The 13,689-nt window shown below is 44.0% G+C and overlaps 1 protein-coding gene across 1 annotated transcript in view; it reads left to right on the forward strand.

Annotated features, from left to right (window-relative positions):
* The first annotated feature begins 3,760 nt into the window (after positions 1–3,760).
* ARPC5L (actin related protein 2/3 complex subunit 5 like) overlaps positions 3,761–13,689 on the forward strand; it is a 49,904-nt gene continuing 39,975 nt past the window's right edge. The window contains exon 1 of the mRNA XM_030207385.1: positions 3,761–4,075. Coding sequence (XP_030063245.1) covers positions 3,936–4,075 — 140 coding nt within the window. The 5' untranslated portion in view covers positions 3,761–3,935. The remainder of the gene's footprint in view (positions 4,076–13,689) is intronic.

Genomic DNA, 13,689 nt, shown 5'->3' on the forward strand with positions numbered 1-13,689 from the left:
CTCATACATACATCTCATAATGTATCAAAGTACTACTACTACTGCCCCGGTGGCCTCATAGCAGATACGCCCGTTTGGCACTAAGGTGTGCAGTGAGTTATCGCTGGATTTCCATATTCTCCCAGACCTTTAATGCATGTGGTGACTGACTATCCACTCACTCTGCATCTGGATTAGTTTACTGCATGCCCTGTAATGTAGACCAGTTCCTCATATCTTGTTTAACTGTATAAAGATTTTTACCTTGAGTTTATCCACCCATCTATTAATCCCATTTGACTTCCACCTACCCATGTTGTCCTGTCTATATGTCTGAACTGCACTGGAAGGCAGTAGAACTAGAGAACATGAATTGAAGTTGAAGGGGGGCAGACTCAGGACTAATGTCAGAAGTATTTTTTCACAGAGAAGTTGGTGGATACATGGAATGCCCTCCTGCGGGAGGTGGTGGAGTTGAAAACGGTAATGGAATTCAAACATGCGTGGGATAAACACAAAGGAATCCCGTTTACAAGGAATGGTTCCGTGGAATCTTAGCGGAGATTGGGTGGCAAAGCTGGTAATTGGAAACAAAACGGGAGCTGGGCAGACTTCTACAGTCTACGCCCTGATCGTGACTGAATAGATAGGGATGGGCTGGAGTGTAAATTTTAAGGGGCTTCGACAGTAGCTTCAGAACTTAGTACAAGAACAGTGCTGGGCAGACTTCTATGGTCTGCGCCCTGAGAAAGGCAAGGACAAATCAAACTCGGGTATACATATAAAGTATCACATACCATGTAAAATGAGTTTATCTTGTTGAGCAGACTGGATGGACCGTACAGGTCTTTATCTGCATTCATTTACTATGTTATTCTTTTGGGTTCTACATGGAATTCCATACTATGTAAGCCGAACTGAGCCTGCTACCGAGCGGGAAAGAGCGGGGTATAAATGCAACAAATAAATAAATAGACGTACGCAGCGCTGTACATTTGAACATGAAGAGACAGTCCCTGCTCAACAGAGCTTACAATCTAATTAGGATAGACAAACAGGACAAATAAGAGATCAGGGAATTACTAAGGTGATGATAAAGTTAGGGTACTGAATAAGTGAGTAAGGGTTAGGAGTTAAAAGCAGCATCAAAAAGGTGGGCTTTAAGCCTAGATTTGAAGATGGCCAGAGATGGAGCTTGACACACCAGTTCAGGAAGTCTATTCCAGGCATATGGTGCAGCGATAAAAGGAACGGAGTCTGGAGTTAGCGGTGGAGGAGAAGGGTGCAGATAAGAGAGATTTACCTAGTGATCTTTTTCCTCTTTTTGGGTTTTCTTCTGAGGCAGTGGACAAAGAAATTGTTAATTCTGTTTAAAGTTTGGTGGTTAAATTCTCAGTTCTGTAAAGTAAAGTGATGGAGGAATGCCAGATGGTTTAGATTACTTAGAAATCTAGCGTTTGCTGGGCTAAAGGTTAGAAAGGTCAGAGAGAGAAACTTTCTTTGACCCCTTGTGAGTGATGGATGGTTAAGGCTAGTTCATAGATATTATTTTACCACATATGGGTGCCATTATGAACAAGGCATGTTGCAGACATACTGTAGTTTACAGGATTAGTTTAAAATGCTAGTTAGAAGGAAACAGGTTAGATATAGATATTCTAGATATTCTAGATATCATTATAAATATTTAGAATATGTCTTATAAGGAATCTGATTTCTGCTTATTTTAGAATATGTTTTATTCTGTGTAATTAATATTTCTGTGTAGAATATCTGTTCAACTCAGTGTGACTTTTCAAGTAAGACTGCAGTTGAAAAGGTCATCATCTGGTTTGAATTATCCACAGTCCTAGCTAGTTCAATGTATGAAGCTAATAGGTGAAAGAGGTCAGGGAAAGTCTTGATTAATTATAGGTAAATGTAGGAATGGTCCTGAAAGTAATAACAAATCATATATGTATGCCATTAAGCAAGATTGGCCCTTGACCCCTTAATGAATGCCAGAGTCCAGTTAGCAGTTTGAGCTATGACTGGGATTATAGTAAAATGTAAGACTGGCCCCTTAGCCCCTCAATGAACCTAAGTTAATCATAATAAAATGCCAAGAGATAGGAGCCATTGTCTAGCGTGAGAGGCCCCAGGTCATAGGTCAGTTAGGAAATGTCTGGAACCTATGTAACTGATATTTTGAACATATGTATAGAGATGATTGGTTCAGACAGGGTAATTAATCTATTTTTTACCATCTGGAAAGTCAGGGGGGCTAGGAGGGGGTTAGAACTGTATATAACTGGGAGCAGAGGCAGCTTACGTTGGTACAGACAGAAGAAGGAGAGAGAGGACAGACAAGAGATGCAGGATCCAGAGAGAGCTGGAGAAGAGACTTAATGCTGATGTCCTACTTTGTTTGCTGGCAAATAAAGAAGATTTCTCCCTCATTCTGGTGTGTGCTGTTTGACTTCTGAAGTACCACAGATTCTGCTAACAATAGTGGTAATTTCTGCAACACTTCCATCCCTGTCTTTACTACTGCCTTGTGTCTGTCTGTATTATGCATGCTTAAACAGAGAGGTTTCTGCCATTAAAGCTGTCTATAGTCATGTTTTGAATTTCCTGATGCTACGTGAAACAGTTTATGTCAGCATTTGCACATCCCATTATTATGTCGGACCGAAATAGTTACAAGCTGATGCCCTATTTTCAAGACATGTTGATCTAGTTCTGGTTTTAACCCAGAACTTGCATGGACCTGTGTTTTTACTTTTCTTAGGTAACTCAGCGACTGCACCAGAACTACAAGCCTAAGCAGGCAGTGAGATAAAACCAGGACTTAATCACTATGTCCTGACAAAATTAAACCAGTTGCCAATCTTGTCCTGTGTTTCTTAGAATGAATTTGGATGTGCATTTTAGAAGTCTCATGAAGGTTGTCACTTCACTTCCAGGTTGACAGAACAGACAAAACCAGTCCTAGTTTTTCTGCATAATAGTAGGTACTTCCCTGTCTTGGTTTTCCACCCAGGTTTGCAGAGCAGTTCCAAGGTCCTTGTTTTAGAGATCCTGCAGCAATGTGTTATTTGTAGTCCCTACTTCTACTAGAACGAGTAGAAGTGAATCAAATTTTTGATCTTTTTGAAAAAGCATAAACATTAGGAGACACAATACCTGAAATACTTTTAAGACAACTAGGAGGAAATATTTTTCACTCAGAAAATAGTTCAGCTCTGGAACTCGTTGCCAGAGGATGTGGTAACAGCAGTTAGCTTATCTGGGTAAAAAAAAAAAAAAAGGTTTAGACAAGCTCTGTCTGAGACAGACATGAGGAAAAGCCACTGGTTGCCCTGGGATTGGTAGCATGGAATCTTGCGGTTTCTGCCAGGTACTTTAACATGGATTGGCCACTGTTGGAAACAGGATACTGGGCTAGATGGACTATTGGTCTGACCCAGTATGGCTATTCTTATGTTCTTACTGATTGAAATCAATACTACAAATCCCATAATGAAGCGTGACAGGGCTCACTGAAATCCAGGACTGGTATCCTCGGCCCCTCGTAGAACTGGCAGCTCTGTTCGTTACTACAGCTCCAGGCAAGGGCACAGTGCAAGTAGAAACCAGGACTGGACTATCCTATAAATTAAACGGCAATCCAATCCTCAGCCTACAAAATACAACCAAAACCACTTCACCAGCGACGTTGCCTTCCATGTTTGTTAGGGGCAGCAGTCTTTCTAATTTACAAAGTTACGCCCCCTCCGTGACGCAGTTCCACTTCCGGCCTTCAGCCCTCACCGGAAGCAGTGGGAGCCGGGGAGGGAGTGAGAGTGGAGCGGGAGAGAGACTTTGACGTTGGGCTTCGCTGTGTTGTTGCTGTTGCCCTCGGGCTTCCCTCCCGCTCCTCTCGCTCTCGATCTCCTCCCGCCCCGTTCCCTTCACCCCATCCTCCCTGTCTCGACATGGCCAAGAACACGTTGTCCTCGCGCTTCCGCAAGGTGGACATCGACGAGTACGATGAGAACAAGTTCGTAGACGATCAGGAGGAAGCGGCGGAGCAGCAGGGACCTGACGAGGGGGAGGTCGACAGCATGCTCAGGCAATATCCTTTCATTCCCCGGAGGCGGAGGTGTGGGTGCCCGCTTGCATAGCTTTGCAGCAAGCGTGCATGCATGTGCACAGGGCATGTGGGTGGGTGTATGTGCGTGCGTAGGTTTAGCTTGTGCCCCGTGCCATGAAGCTTGCATGTGTGTGTGTGTGTATGAGTTGGGAGTACCAAGAGGCCGCCTCCACTCCCATGTCTGCAGGGCTGGGGGCTTCTGCTGGATGACACCTGCAGATGGTGAACAGAGTGGAGCCTTCCTCAAGATGGAGCATACAAGGCATAGAAAATGGAGCAATTTAGTGCTAGGAGGACTAGTGTATACGAGGTGCCAGTACGTTGTCCCCTCGGAGGCATTTATAAAGGTTTTCAGGTTGGTGGATAGAACGATTCTTAAGGCTGTGAGAGGGAAAGCGTCCACATGCCTTGACTTGCTGTTTAAGATACTTAGGAATTTTTTTTTTAAATCATACCGTGAGTGTTGTACCTCTGCCCCCTCTTTCTGATTTCATACGTCATTCTAGCGTGTCCTAATGCTGCTTTCAGTGGAGGTAGTGTGTGGGTGTAATGAAAATGACAGACGTACTCTGTACTCATAAATACATGGTTATTCGCTTTCTAATGGTTTATCCTAGATAGATATTTTTGCTCTAGTACATAAATATTTGGAGTTTAGGTAGCAAGGGAAGGCAGACTTAATGGCAGTGATACCTTTCAATCAGTTTTTTAGACTATCTGCAACAAATGTGTGTGAAAAGAAATATGTATGCCAGCTTCTCTCATACATATTCATTAGAGATATATTGGAACCCTGACTGGTTGGTGGTCCCCCTAGGACCGTAACTCTTTACTGCTAGCTCTTACAGTGTGGCATGGATTTTATTCTTTCTTTGTAATGCATGCTATATACCCGGTTCTCTACAAATACCCCATAAAAACTCTTGAGTAATATGTATTTCCCTTTCATGCCCTGCCATGATAGTATTAATCATAGTGTGGAGTGGAGAAGTAGCCTAGAGGTTAGAGCATTAGACTAACAACAAGTAAAGCCAGGTTCAAATTCCACTGCTACTCCTTGCGAACTTGGACAAATCACTTAGGGCTCCTTTTACTAATCGGCGGTCAACCCAATGCGGGCTTACCTCTCGCTATACAGGAAGTACCGCTGGGCTACCACAGCAGCACGGCAGTACTTCCCACCCCTAGTGTACCTGGTGGTAATCGGGCAGTGCCATGCGCTGCCTAGTTACCACTGGGTTAACGTGGGAGCCCTTCCTGCCACCGGATGGCAGGAAGGGCTCCCTCCCCCGAAATGGCTGAGCGGCAAGTGCTTTACTTGCCACATGGCCATTTCCTCCAGGAAGACGAGACTTCCCTTTTACCAGCTGCGGTAAAAGGGGGCCTCAGTGCGCGCGTAAAACGCACGCCTTTTGCCGCAGCTTGGTAAAAGGGGCCCCTAATCCTCCATTGCCTCTAGAGCCAGGGAAATACCTACCTACTTGAGTATAACTCACCCTGAGCCACTGCTAAAAAGGTGTGAGATAAACCCAAATAAATACATCTGTTTATTTTAACTATAAACTTGGTGGGAAAGGCTCTAGAGGTGCTGTTGTGAACAATTCTTCTAATTTCTCCCTGTATGTGTTCTGCATAAAAATCTTCCCAGCATACCTGTCTGCTTCCTTGTTCCCTTCCTTTATCACCCAGTGAAAATCATCCTTCCATTGTTGCCTTTTCCTTATATGTGTTGGCCCATGGGCTTAAGTCCTATTTCTGGTCATTCTGTGGACACTTGCTTCATGGTGATGTCCTTGTGTGTTGTGTCCATGTCCATTCTGATCCCCTCTCCCCAGCCTGTTTAAAAGGAACGTGTGGTTAAAACTGAACCAACTGACCAATATTGATAAAAATCCTTTGGATGGAGTAGGATCCAGTGCCTGCTTTGGGGGCTGAATTGGTCTTTAATAGGATGGCGATCTCTTTGTGGAGCAAGTGAGAAGCTTGGTTGTTAACTGTAGTTTCAGTCCTAACACTAGAACCACAGGTGGCAGAGTAGGAAAAGAGCATAGCTGCAGTTGCAAATGGTGCAGCTGGTGAGGTCATAAGGCTGCAGATGTCAGGATTTGTACTACAGTGAGTTTTAAATCACTTGAATTATTGCAATGCTAAATATGTGGAGCCCTCAAAATATCTGAACAGGCTACAAAAAATTCTGAATTTGTAGTGCTATGAGAAAGTGATGCCATTACTACATGGTGTCCAGAAAAAATGGAACACCCAACATTTTTCCAAATAACCCCAAAATGTCCTACTGTAGCAGAAACGTCTGCCTTAAATTTGAGACATATCCGAGTACTTTATTTTTTAATAGGATGGAGTTCCAGTGCATTGAGCTCACAAAATAGTTGAGCTGTTAATTAAATGAAACCCCAGAATTAATTGAGCCAACAGCTCAGTAGCGTTGAAGATGTTGTGAATGCTTCAAGGTTGAAGGAGGACACTTTGAACACACATTATGAATTAAGAAAAAAACCCATTATACTAATGTATTTTCAAAGGTCATACTAACTCTTTAAATAATTGCAAAGTATTTTGAAGCTATTTAAGGGGTCTTGTTTTTTTCTGGACATTGTGTAGTTGCATTGTACTGGCTCCCCTTCATTCTACAAGATGTTTTGAAATTGTATCTAGCATTTTAGACGTTTTGTGTTGGCGCAGTTTATTTGCAAGATAAAATACGAAAATGAGCCAATTTGAAAATTGGATATCAAATCAGATGCTTAATATGGTGCTTCTAGGACAGCAAGGGTCTCAAGATTGGGCATTTTCAGGGGGTCGGTTCTAAGGGTGGTATGGCAGCAAGCTTCTAGAGAAAGTGAGGGGTAACTAACAAATTGGGGGGAGGACGTTGGCTTGTGGAGGGATAGGAACAGGGTGGCAGAGGTAGGTAATCAAACGGGGTTAATGGAAGATATCTGTGGGGAAGACAAGTGGGTGGGAAATGGTCTGAGGGGGGAGAGATTTTGCAGAAAGTTTTACCACCACTGTTGCTCTAAGAGTGTATTTAACAGCTAGGCTGATCGCATTGCTAGAGAGGAATCAGGACACCAGTCCTTTTTAGTTGAGTAATCTTTCTGGCTCTCGCATTGAAGATTTTCTGTCCAAGCCGTCCTCACATGAAAAATATGAAATATCACAGAGACTTTGACAGAGGAGTTAACTGTATTTTTGTCATATGTTTGTTTAAATACGTTAAAGGATTTTAGATCTCGGCAGTTTTTGGTAGTCAGGAACTGCTTTTAAAAATTAAGATAGGCTGATTACCTTTTACTATTGCATAGGCAGGCATGGTGGTTCTATGTAATTTTTTCTTTTTTTTTTTTTTTAAATGCTCTGCCTGGTGCTATTCATATACTACAGGATACCAGCACTAGCACATCTTTCGTTTATGTGGCATCTGTGAGCTTTGTATTAATAGGCATTAATGCTTTGACAATGAGGGAAAAAGTTACTCTATAACCTACAGTGGAATGCTGTGACTGCCTTTCAGGGGTGTGTCATAGATAGGCAATTTAATCTGCAACCATTTTGTAATCAGTTTCAAGACATACATTTTGAGAAATGCAAACATGCATGAATTACCTGGATACTAAACCAGTTGGCTGTATATTTTAGCCTATTATCCTACAGGAAAACTGTCCTAAAGGTTTCACCTCCAAATAACGTTTTGGACTTTGAATTTCTGCGACGAGTAGACCACTGCATAAGCCCTGGCTCCCACTTTTCATGTGCTCTGAATCAATGCTGGAATGGCTCTTGTCCACCTAAAGTGTGCTAGAGAGTGTCCAGGAGGAAGTGTTGCAGATTAGGCTGCAACTCCTCTTGTATGCAGCTAGATAGGCCCCCTACTTCTGGATTACACAGAAATTACAGAGCATATACATAAGCATGGATTAATGATACAAAGTCAACATGGATTTAATCAAGGGAAATCTTGCCTCACCAGTCTTCTACATTTTTTTGAAAGGGTGAATTATCATGTGGATAAAGGTGAGTCGGTCAATATTGTATATCTGGATTTTCAAAAGGCATTTGACAGAGTACCTCATGAAAGACTCCTGAGGAAATTAGAAAGTCATGGGATAGGAGGCAATGTCCTATTGTGGATTAAAAACTGGTTAAAAGATAGAAAACAAAGAGTAGGGTTAAATAGTCAGTATTCTCAATGGAAAAGGGTAGATAGTGGGGTTCCCCCGGGGTTTGTGATGGGACCGCTGCTTTTTAACATATTTATAAATGATCTAGAGATAGGAAGGTATTTAAATTTGCTGATGACATAGAGTTATTCAAAGTTGTTAAATCGCAAGAGGATTGTGAAAAATTGCAAGAGGACCTTACGAGACTGGGAATCCAAATGGCAGATGACGTATAATGTGAGCGAGTGCAAAGTGATGCATGTGGGAAAGAGGAACCCAAACCATAATTACATGATGCAAGGTTCCACATTAGGAGTCGCTGCCTGGGAAAAGGATCTAGGTGTCATCGTTGTTGAACCCTACGCTGAATGTGAAGCAGCAGCTAAGAAAGCAAATAGAATGTTAGGAATTAGGAAAGGAATGGAAAACAAAACTGAGAATGTTATAATGCCTTTGTATCGCTCCATGGTGCGACTGCACCTCGAATACTGTATGCAGTTCTGGTCACTGCATCTTCAAAAAGATATAGTTGAATTAGAAAAGGTACAGAGAAGGGTGACGAAAATAATAAAGGGGATGGGATGACTTTCCTATGAGGAAAGGCTGAAGTGACTAGGGCTCTTCAGCTTGGAGAAAAGACAGCTGAGGGGAAATAGGATAGAGGTCTATAAAATACTGAGTGGAGTGGAACGGGTAGACGTGAATCACTTGTTTACTCTTTCCAAAAATACTAGGACTAGTGGGCATGCAAAGAAACTACTAATAGTAAATTTAAGACTAATCGGAGAAAATATTTCTTCACTCAGTGAGTAATTAAACTTTGCTGTTCGTTGCCAGAGAATGTGGTAAAAGCAGTTAGCTTAGCAGGGTTTAAAAACAGGTTTGGATAATTTCCTAAAATGAAAAATCCATAAGCCATTATTAAGATGGACTTGGGAAAATCCTCTGCATATTCTAGGATAAGCAGCACAAAATCTGTTTTGCTATTTTGGGATCTTGCCAGGTACTTGTAACCTGGATTGGCCACTGTTGGAAACAGGATACTGGGCTTGATGGATTTTCGGTCTGTCGTAGTATGGCAATAGTTATTTTCTTATGTTTTAAGCAGATCAGACTTGATATCTTGGCCCAAGTAGAAGGTGGATGACTTTGGAACGTATTGCCTTTTGAGCTGTGTAAGACTAATTCTTTGTTACAGTTCAGGAAATTGCTGAAAGCACGCCTGTTTAATTTGGCTTACTGTACTTAGGCATGATATTTTGATTAGATGTACTATTTTTTGTATATTATGTGTATTAAGTATTGATATTTTTGTTTAATATTTTATGTATGTTCTATTTTGTATACTTCCTAGAACTGTGGATAGTTTGGTTAATAAATATTTTAAATAAATAAAATTCTGGTACTCTATTATCCCACCCTTTACCAGTTTAAAGAATTGTCGAACTCTGCTTATGGTGCAACAAAAATACAGTTCATAACTACTACTACTACTACTACTTAACATTTCTAGGGCGCTACTAGGGTTACGCAGCGCTGTACAAAATGAACAAAGAAGGACGGTCCCTGCTCAAAGGAGCTTACAATCTAAGTAACGAAATGTCAAGTTGGACAGTCTAGGTTTCCTGGGCAGAGGTGTAGAGGTTAGGTGCCGAAGGCGACATTGAAGAGGTGGGCTTTAAGCAGAGATTTGAAGATGGGCAGGGAGGGGGCTTGGCGTATGGGCTCGGGGAGTTTGTTCCAAGCGTGGGGTGAGGCGAGGGAAAAAGGGCGGAGTCTGGAGTTGGCGGTGGTGGAGAAGGGTACTGAAAGGAGGGATTTGTTTTGAGAGCGGAGGGTACGGGTAGGAACGTAAGGGGAGATGAGGGTTGAGAGGTAAGGAGGGGCTGTAGATCGAGTACATTTGTAGGTTAGTAGCAGAAGCTTGAATTGAATGCGGTACCTGATCGGAAGCCAATGAAGTGACTTGAGGAGAGGGGTGGTATGAGTGTATCGGTTCAGGCGGAAGATAAGATGTGCGGCAGAGTTCTGAACGGACTGAAGGGGGGATAGGTGGCTAAGTGGGAGACCAGTGAGGAGCAGGTTGCAGTAGTCAAGGCGAGAGGTAACGAGGGAGTGGATGAGAGTTCGGGTGGTGTGCTCAGAGAGGAAAGGGCGGATTTTGCTAATGTTATAGAGGAAGAAGCGACAGGTCTTGGCTAATAACAAAAGTGCAAAGAAATTATGTAATAGATATGAGGAGCAACATGGAGTGGTACACAACCTCTGTGTGTATCTCAGTTATTTGTGTGTGTCTTTGATTGAATGCGAGTGGGGTGAATAATGTAGTCTTGGGGTCACCTCCCTCAGATGAAGCTGATTCAGGGCCAGATGCACTAAACTTTAACGAGCCATTAACGAACAAGTAGTAAACCGTGGCATGAACTAAACAGTTTTTTCCGACGGCGGTAGCAGGTAACGAAAACAGAATACAAACGAGTAACTAATGTGGACGATTCGGGATGCACTAACCATACCGATGATTGCACCGGCTCATTTACCGCAATATATTTAACGTGTGGTCAGAGCTGTCGGTAAGGCCGGAGCTGTCATACAGACACGTCATAACACGTCCTTGTGGGCGTCCTTGCCCCCCCCCGCCCGAGGTCGCCACTGCTCCCCGCTCCCCCCTGCATTAAAAAAAATCGTGATTTTAGGCAGCCCCGGCCCCCCTCCCTCCCTTCCTTCCTTCCTTCCTCTCTCTCTTTCTAAACAGTACATCATGCCATGGCGGAGAAACTCTGCAGATGTTTGGTCTGCCAGTGGCAGGAACGGAGCGAATGGAGAGTGTAATTTGGCACAGCTGTGAAGGTTTCGGAAGCGGCTGGTCCCTCTCACTCGGCTCATGTTGTGGCGGCTCAGCCAATTTTGAGGGTCGGTGTGGATAAGTTGGCAGCTCCTGTTTTGGTGGGAAGCTCTGCCATTTTGCCCTTCCAGGTAGTTTCAGCAGACTGGCCTTCTTCTTTGCCACCCCATATTATGGAGCAGTCTGCAGTAGTGTTGCCAGAGCATTCAGGAAATCCGGAGAGGGGTTTCCTCCGTAGTTTGTGCTTCAGATGTACCAGGCCTTTATGCTAAAAAAAATCAGGTCCCACTTCAGCACTTTTAGGAGGTGACTTAAGGAGGCAGGTAGCAGCAAAAAGGAGGATTTGGCCTCCGATCCAGATCAGGAGATGCCCTCTCATGAGGAGGATGATTTATTAGGAGAGGAGCAGTTTTTAGAGGACTCGCATCCTGTGGGGCGAACTCTTTTCTCCCAGGAGAAGATCCTTCAGTGGTTAGTATTCTTCATAAGGAGGACTTATAGGAGCTCATCTCATTAGTGGCAACTATTTTGTATTTTGAAGATAACCCACAGCCACAGAAGGCCCGTAAGGTGGACCTTCTGGTTCAGGGCATTAGATGTCCAGGTAGAACCTTCCCAATGCACCAGGGTAGTAAGGATATAATCCAGGCACGGTGGGATGTTCTGGATTCCCCTTTTCATTCATCTAGATATATGGTGCTTGTCTATCCAGTTCCTGATGCGGACAAGTCCCTTCCTAGACTTCCAGTGGTAGATGTGGTAGTCTCGGCTGTTACTAAGCGCAATATGGTTCCAGTTGATAGAGGCACAGCTCTTCGAAATGTTCAGGATTGCTGGATGGAAGCTCTTTTAAAGAATAGTTTTGATGTTTCTGCTTTAGCAGTGCATGCAGCCATCTGTGGTTCCTTGGTAGCTAGGGCTTGTTTTTGGTGGTCCGAAAGAGTGTTGGATAGACCTTTGGATGATTTGTTGTTGATTGACGCAGAAGTGGTGAAAATTGAGATGGGTTCCGTTTTTCTAGCTGATGTTTTATATGATTTGCTTAGGGTGTCTTCTAAGTCCATGACCTTGGGCGTAGCTGCATGGCTTTCTCTCGTCTAAGAGGTTGGTCCACAGATGGCTTCTAAATCCAAGTTCAGTAAGTTCCCTTATTGGGGTTCTTTTTTGTTTGGGGAAGAGTTGGCGAAGTTGGTCCACAGTCTCGGAGATACTAAGATTCCTCACCTTCCAGAAGACCAGCCTAGAGCATCAGGTCACAGCTCGCTATCGAGTTGCAGTTGAGGACAAGATTTTCATCATTATAGGACAGGTAGAGGAGCTCAGAGTCATTGGTCTCATTTTTTCTAGAGAACTCAGTCCTTTCGGAGAGCTCATAGAGGTGGCAGGGAGGCCGGAGCCTCTTTCCAGTCACCATCCTGTCCGGGTCAAGCCTCTGTTGCTATGGGAGCTCATTTAACACAGTTCTGTTGGAGGTGGGCCCAGATTACTTCTAATCAGTGGGTGTTAGAGGTTATTTGCGATGGGTACGCCTTAGAGTTTGCACAACCTCTTTCAGACGTCTTTCTGGAGTCTCCTTGCTGTTCTCACCTGAAGGTGGGTGCAGTCCAGGACACTTTCACAAAGCTTCTTGATCTGCAGGCCATTTGTCCTATTCCCGCCTTGGAGGTCAGGCAAGGTCATTATTCCATTTACTTTGCAGTTCCAAAGAAAGAAGGGGCCTACTGTCCAATTTTGGATCTCAAGGCAGTCAGTCGGGTGCTCAGAATCTTAAGTTTTTGTATGGAGACGCTTCGCTTGGTCATAGTGGCTGTCAGGTCTGGGGAGTTTTTGACCACGCTGGATTTAACGGAAACGTATCTGCACATTCCAGTTCAGCCCATGTTTCAGAGTTTTCTTCACTTTGCAGTTCTGGCAAGCACTTTCAGGTTTGGGCTCTGCCTTTCGGGCTAGCTACGGCTCCACGCACGTTTACCAAGGTCATGGTGGTAGTTGCGGCGGCGCTCAGGAAGGATGGTATTCTGGTTCATCCTTATCTAGATGACTGGCTGATCCAAGCAAAGTCGTATCAGGAGAGTTTGCAGGTCACAGACTGGGTAGTTCGGTTCCTTCAGTCCCTTGGTTGGATGATCAGCTCCCTCAAGAATTGCCTAGTACCGTCTCAGACTCTCGAGTACCTGGGGGTGTCCTTCGATACAGCTCATGGTTGAGTGTTTCTCCCTCAGAGCAGAATTCTCAAGTTACAGACTAATTCAGACCTTTCTGCACAGGGCTGTTCCATGTGCAAGAGATTATCATCAGGTTTTGGACTCTGTGGCGGTGACAATAGAGGTGGTGCCTTGGGCCAGGGCACACATGAGACCTCTGCAAACCTCCCTCCTGTCTCACTGGTTGCTGCAGAAGGATTCCCTATGAGCATGGTTGCCTCTGTGGGCTCAGGAGCGAGGCAGCCTTCGTTGGTTACTTCGTTCAGCCAATCTGAACAAAGGGATTATTTTGGATACACTGCACTGGATAGTGGTCACAACAGACGCCACCCTCAGGGGCTGGGGAGCTCACTGTCTGGGACAGTATGC

Source organism: Microcaecilia unicolor, chromosome 6, assembly GCF_901765095.1.
Source record: "Microcaecilia unicolor chromosome 6, aMicUni1.1, whole genome shotgun sequence".
Lineage (NCBI taxonomy): Eukaryota > Metazoa > Chordata > Amphibia > Gymnophiona > Siphonopidae > Microcaecilia > Microcaecilia unicolor.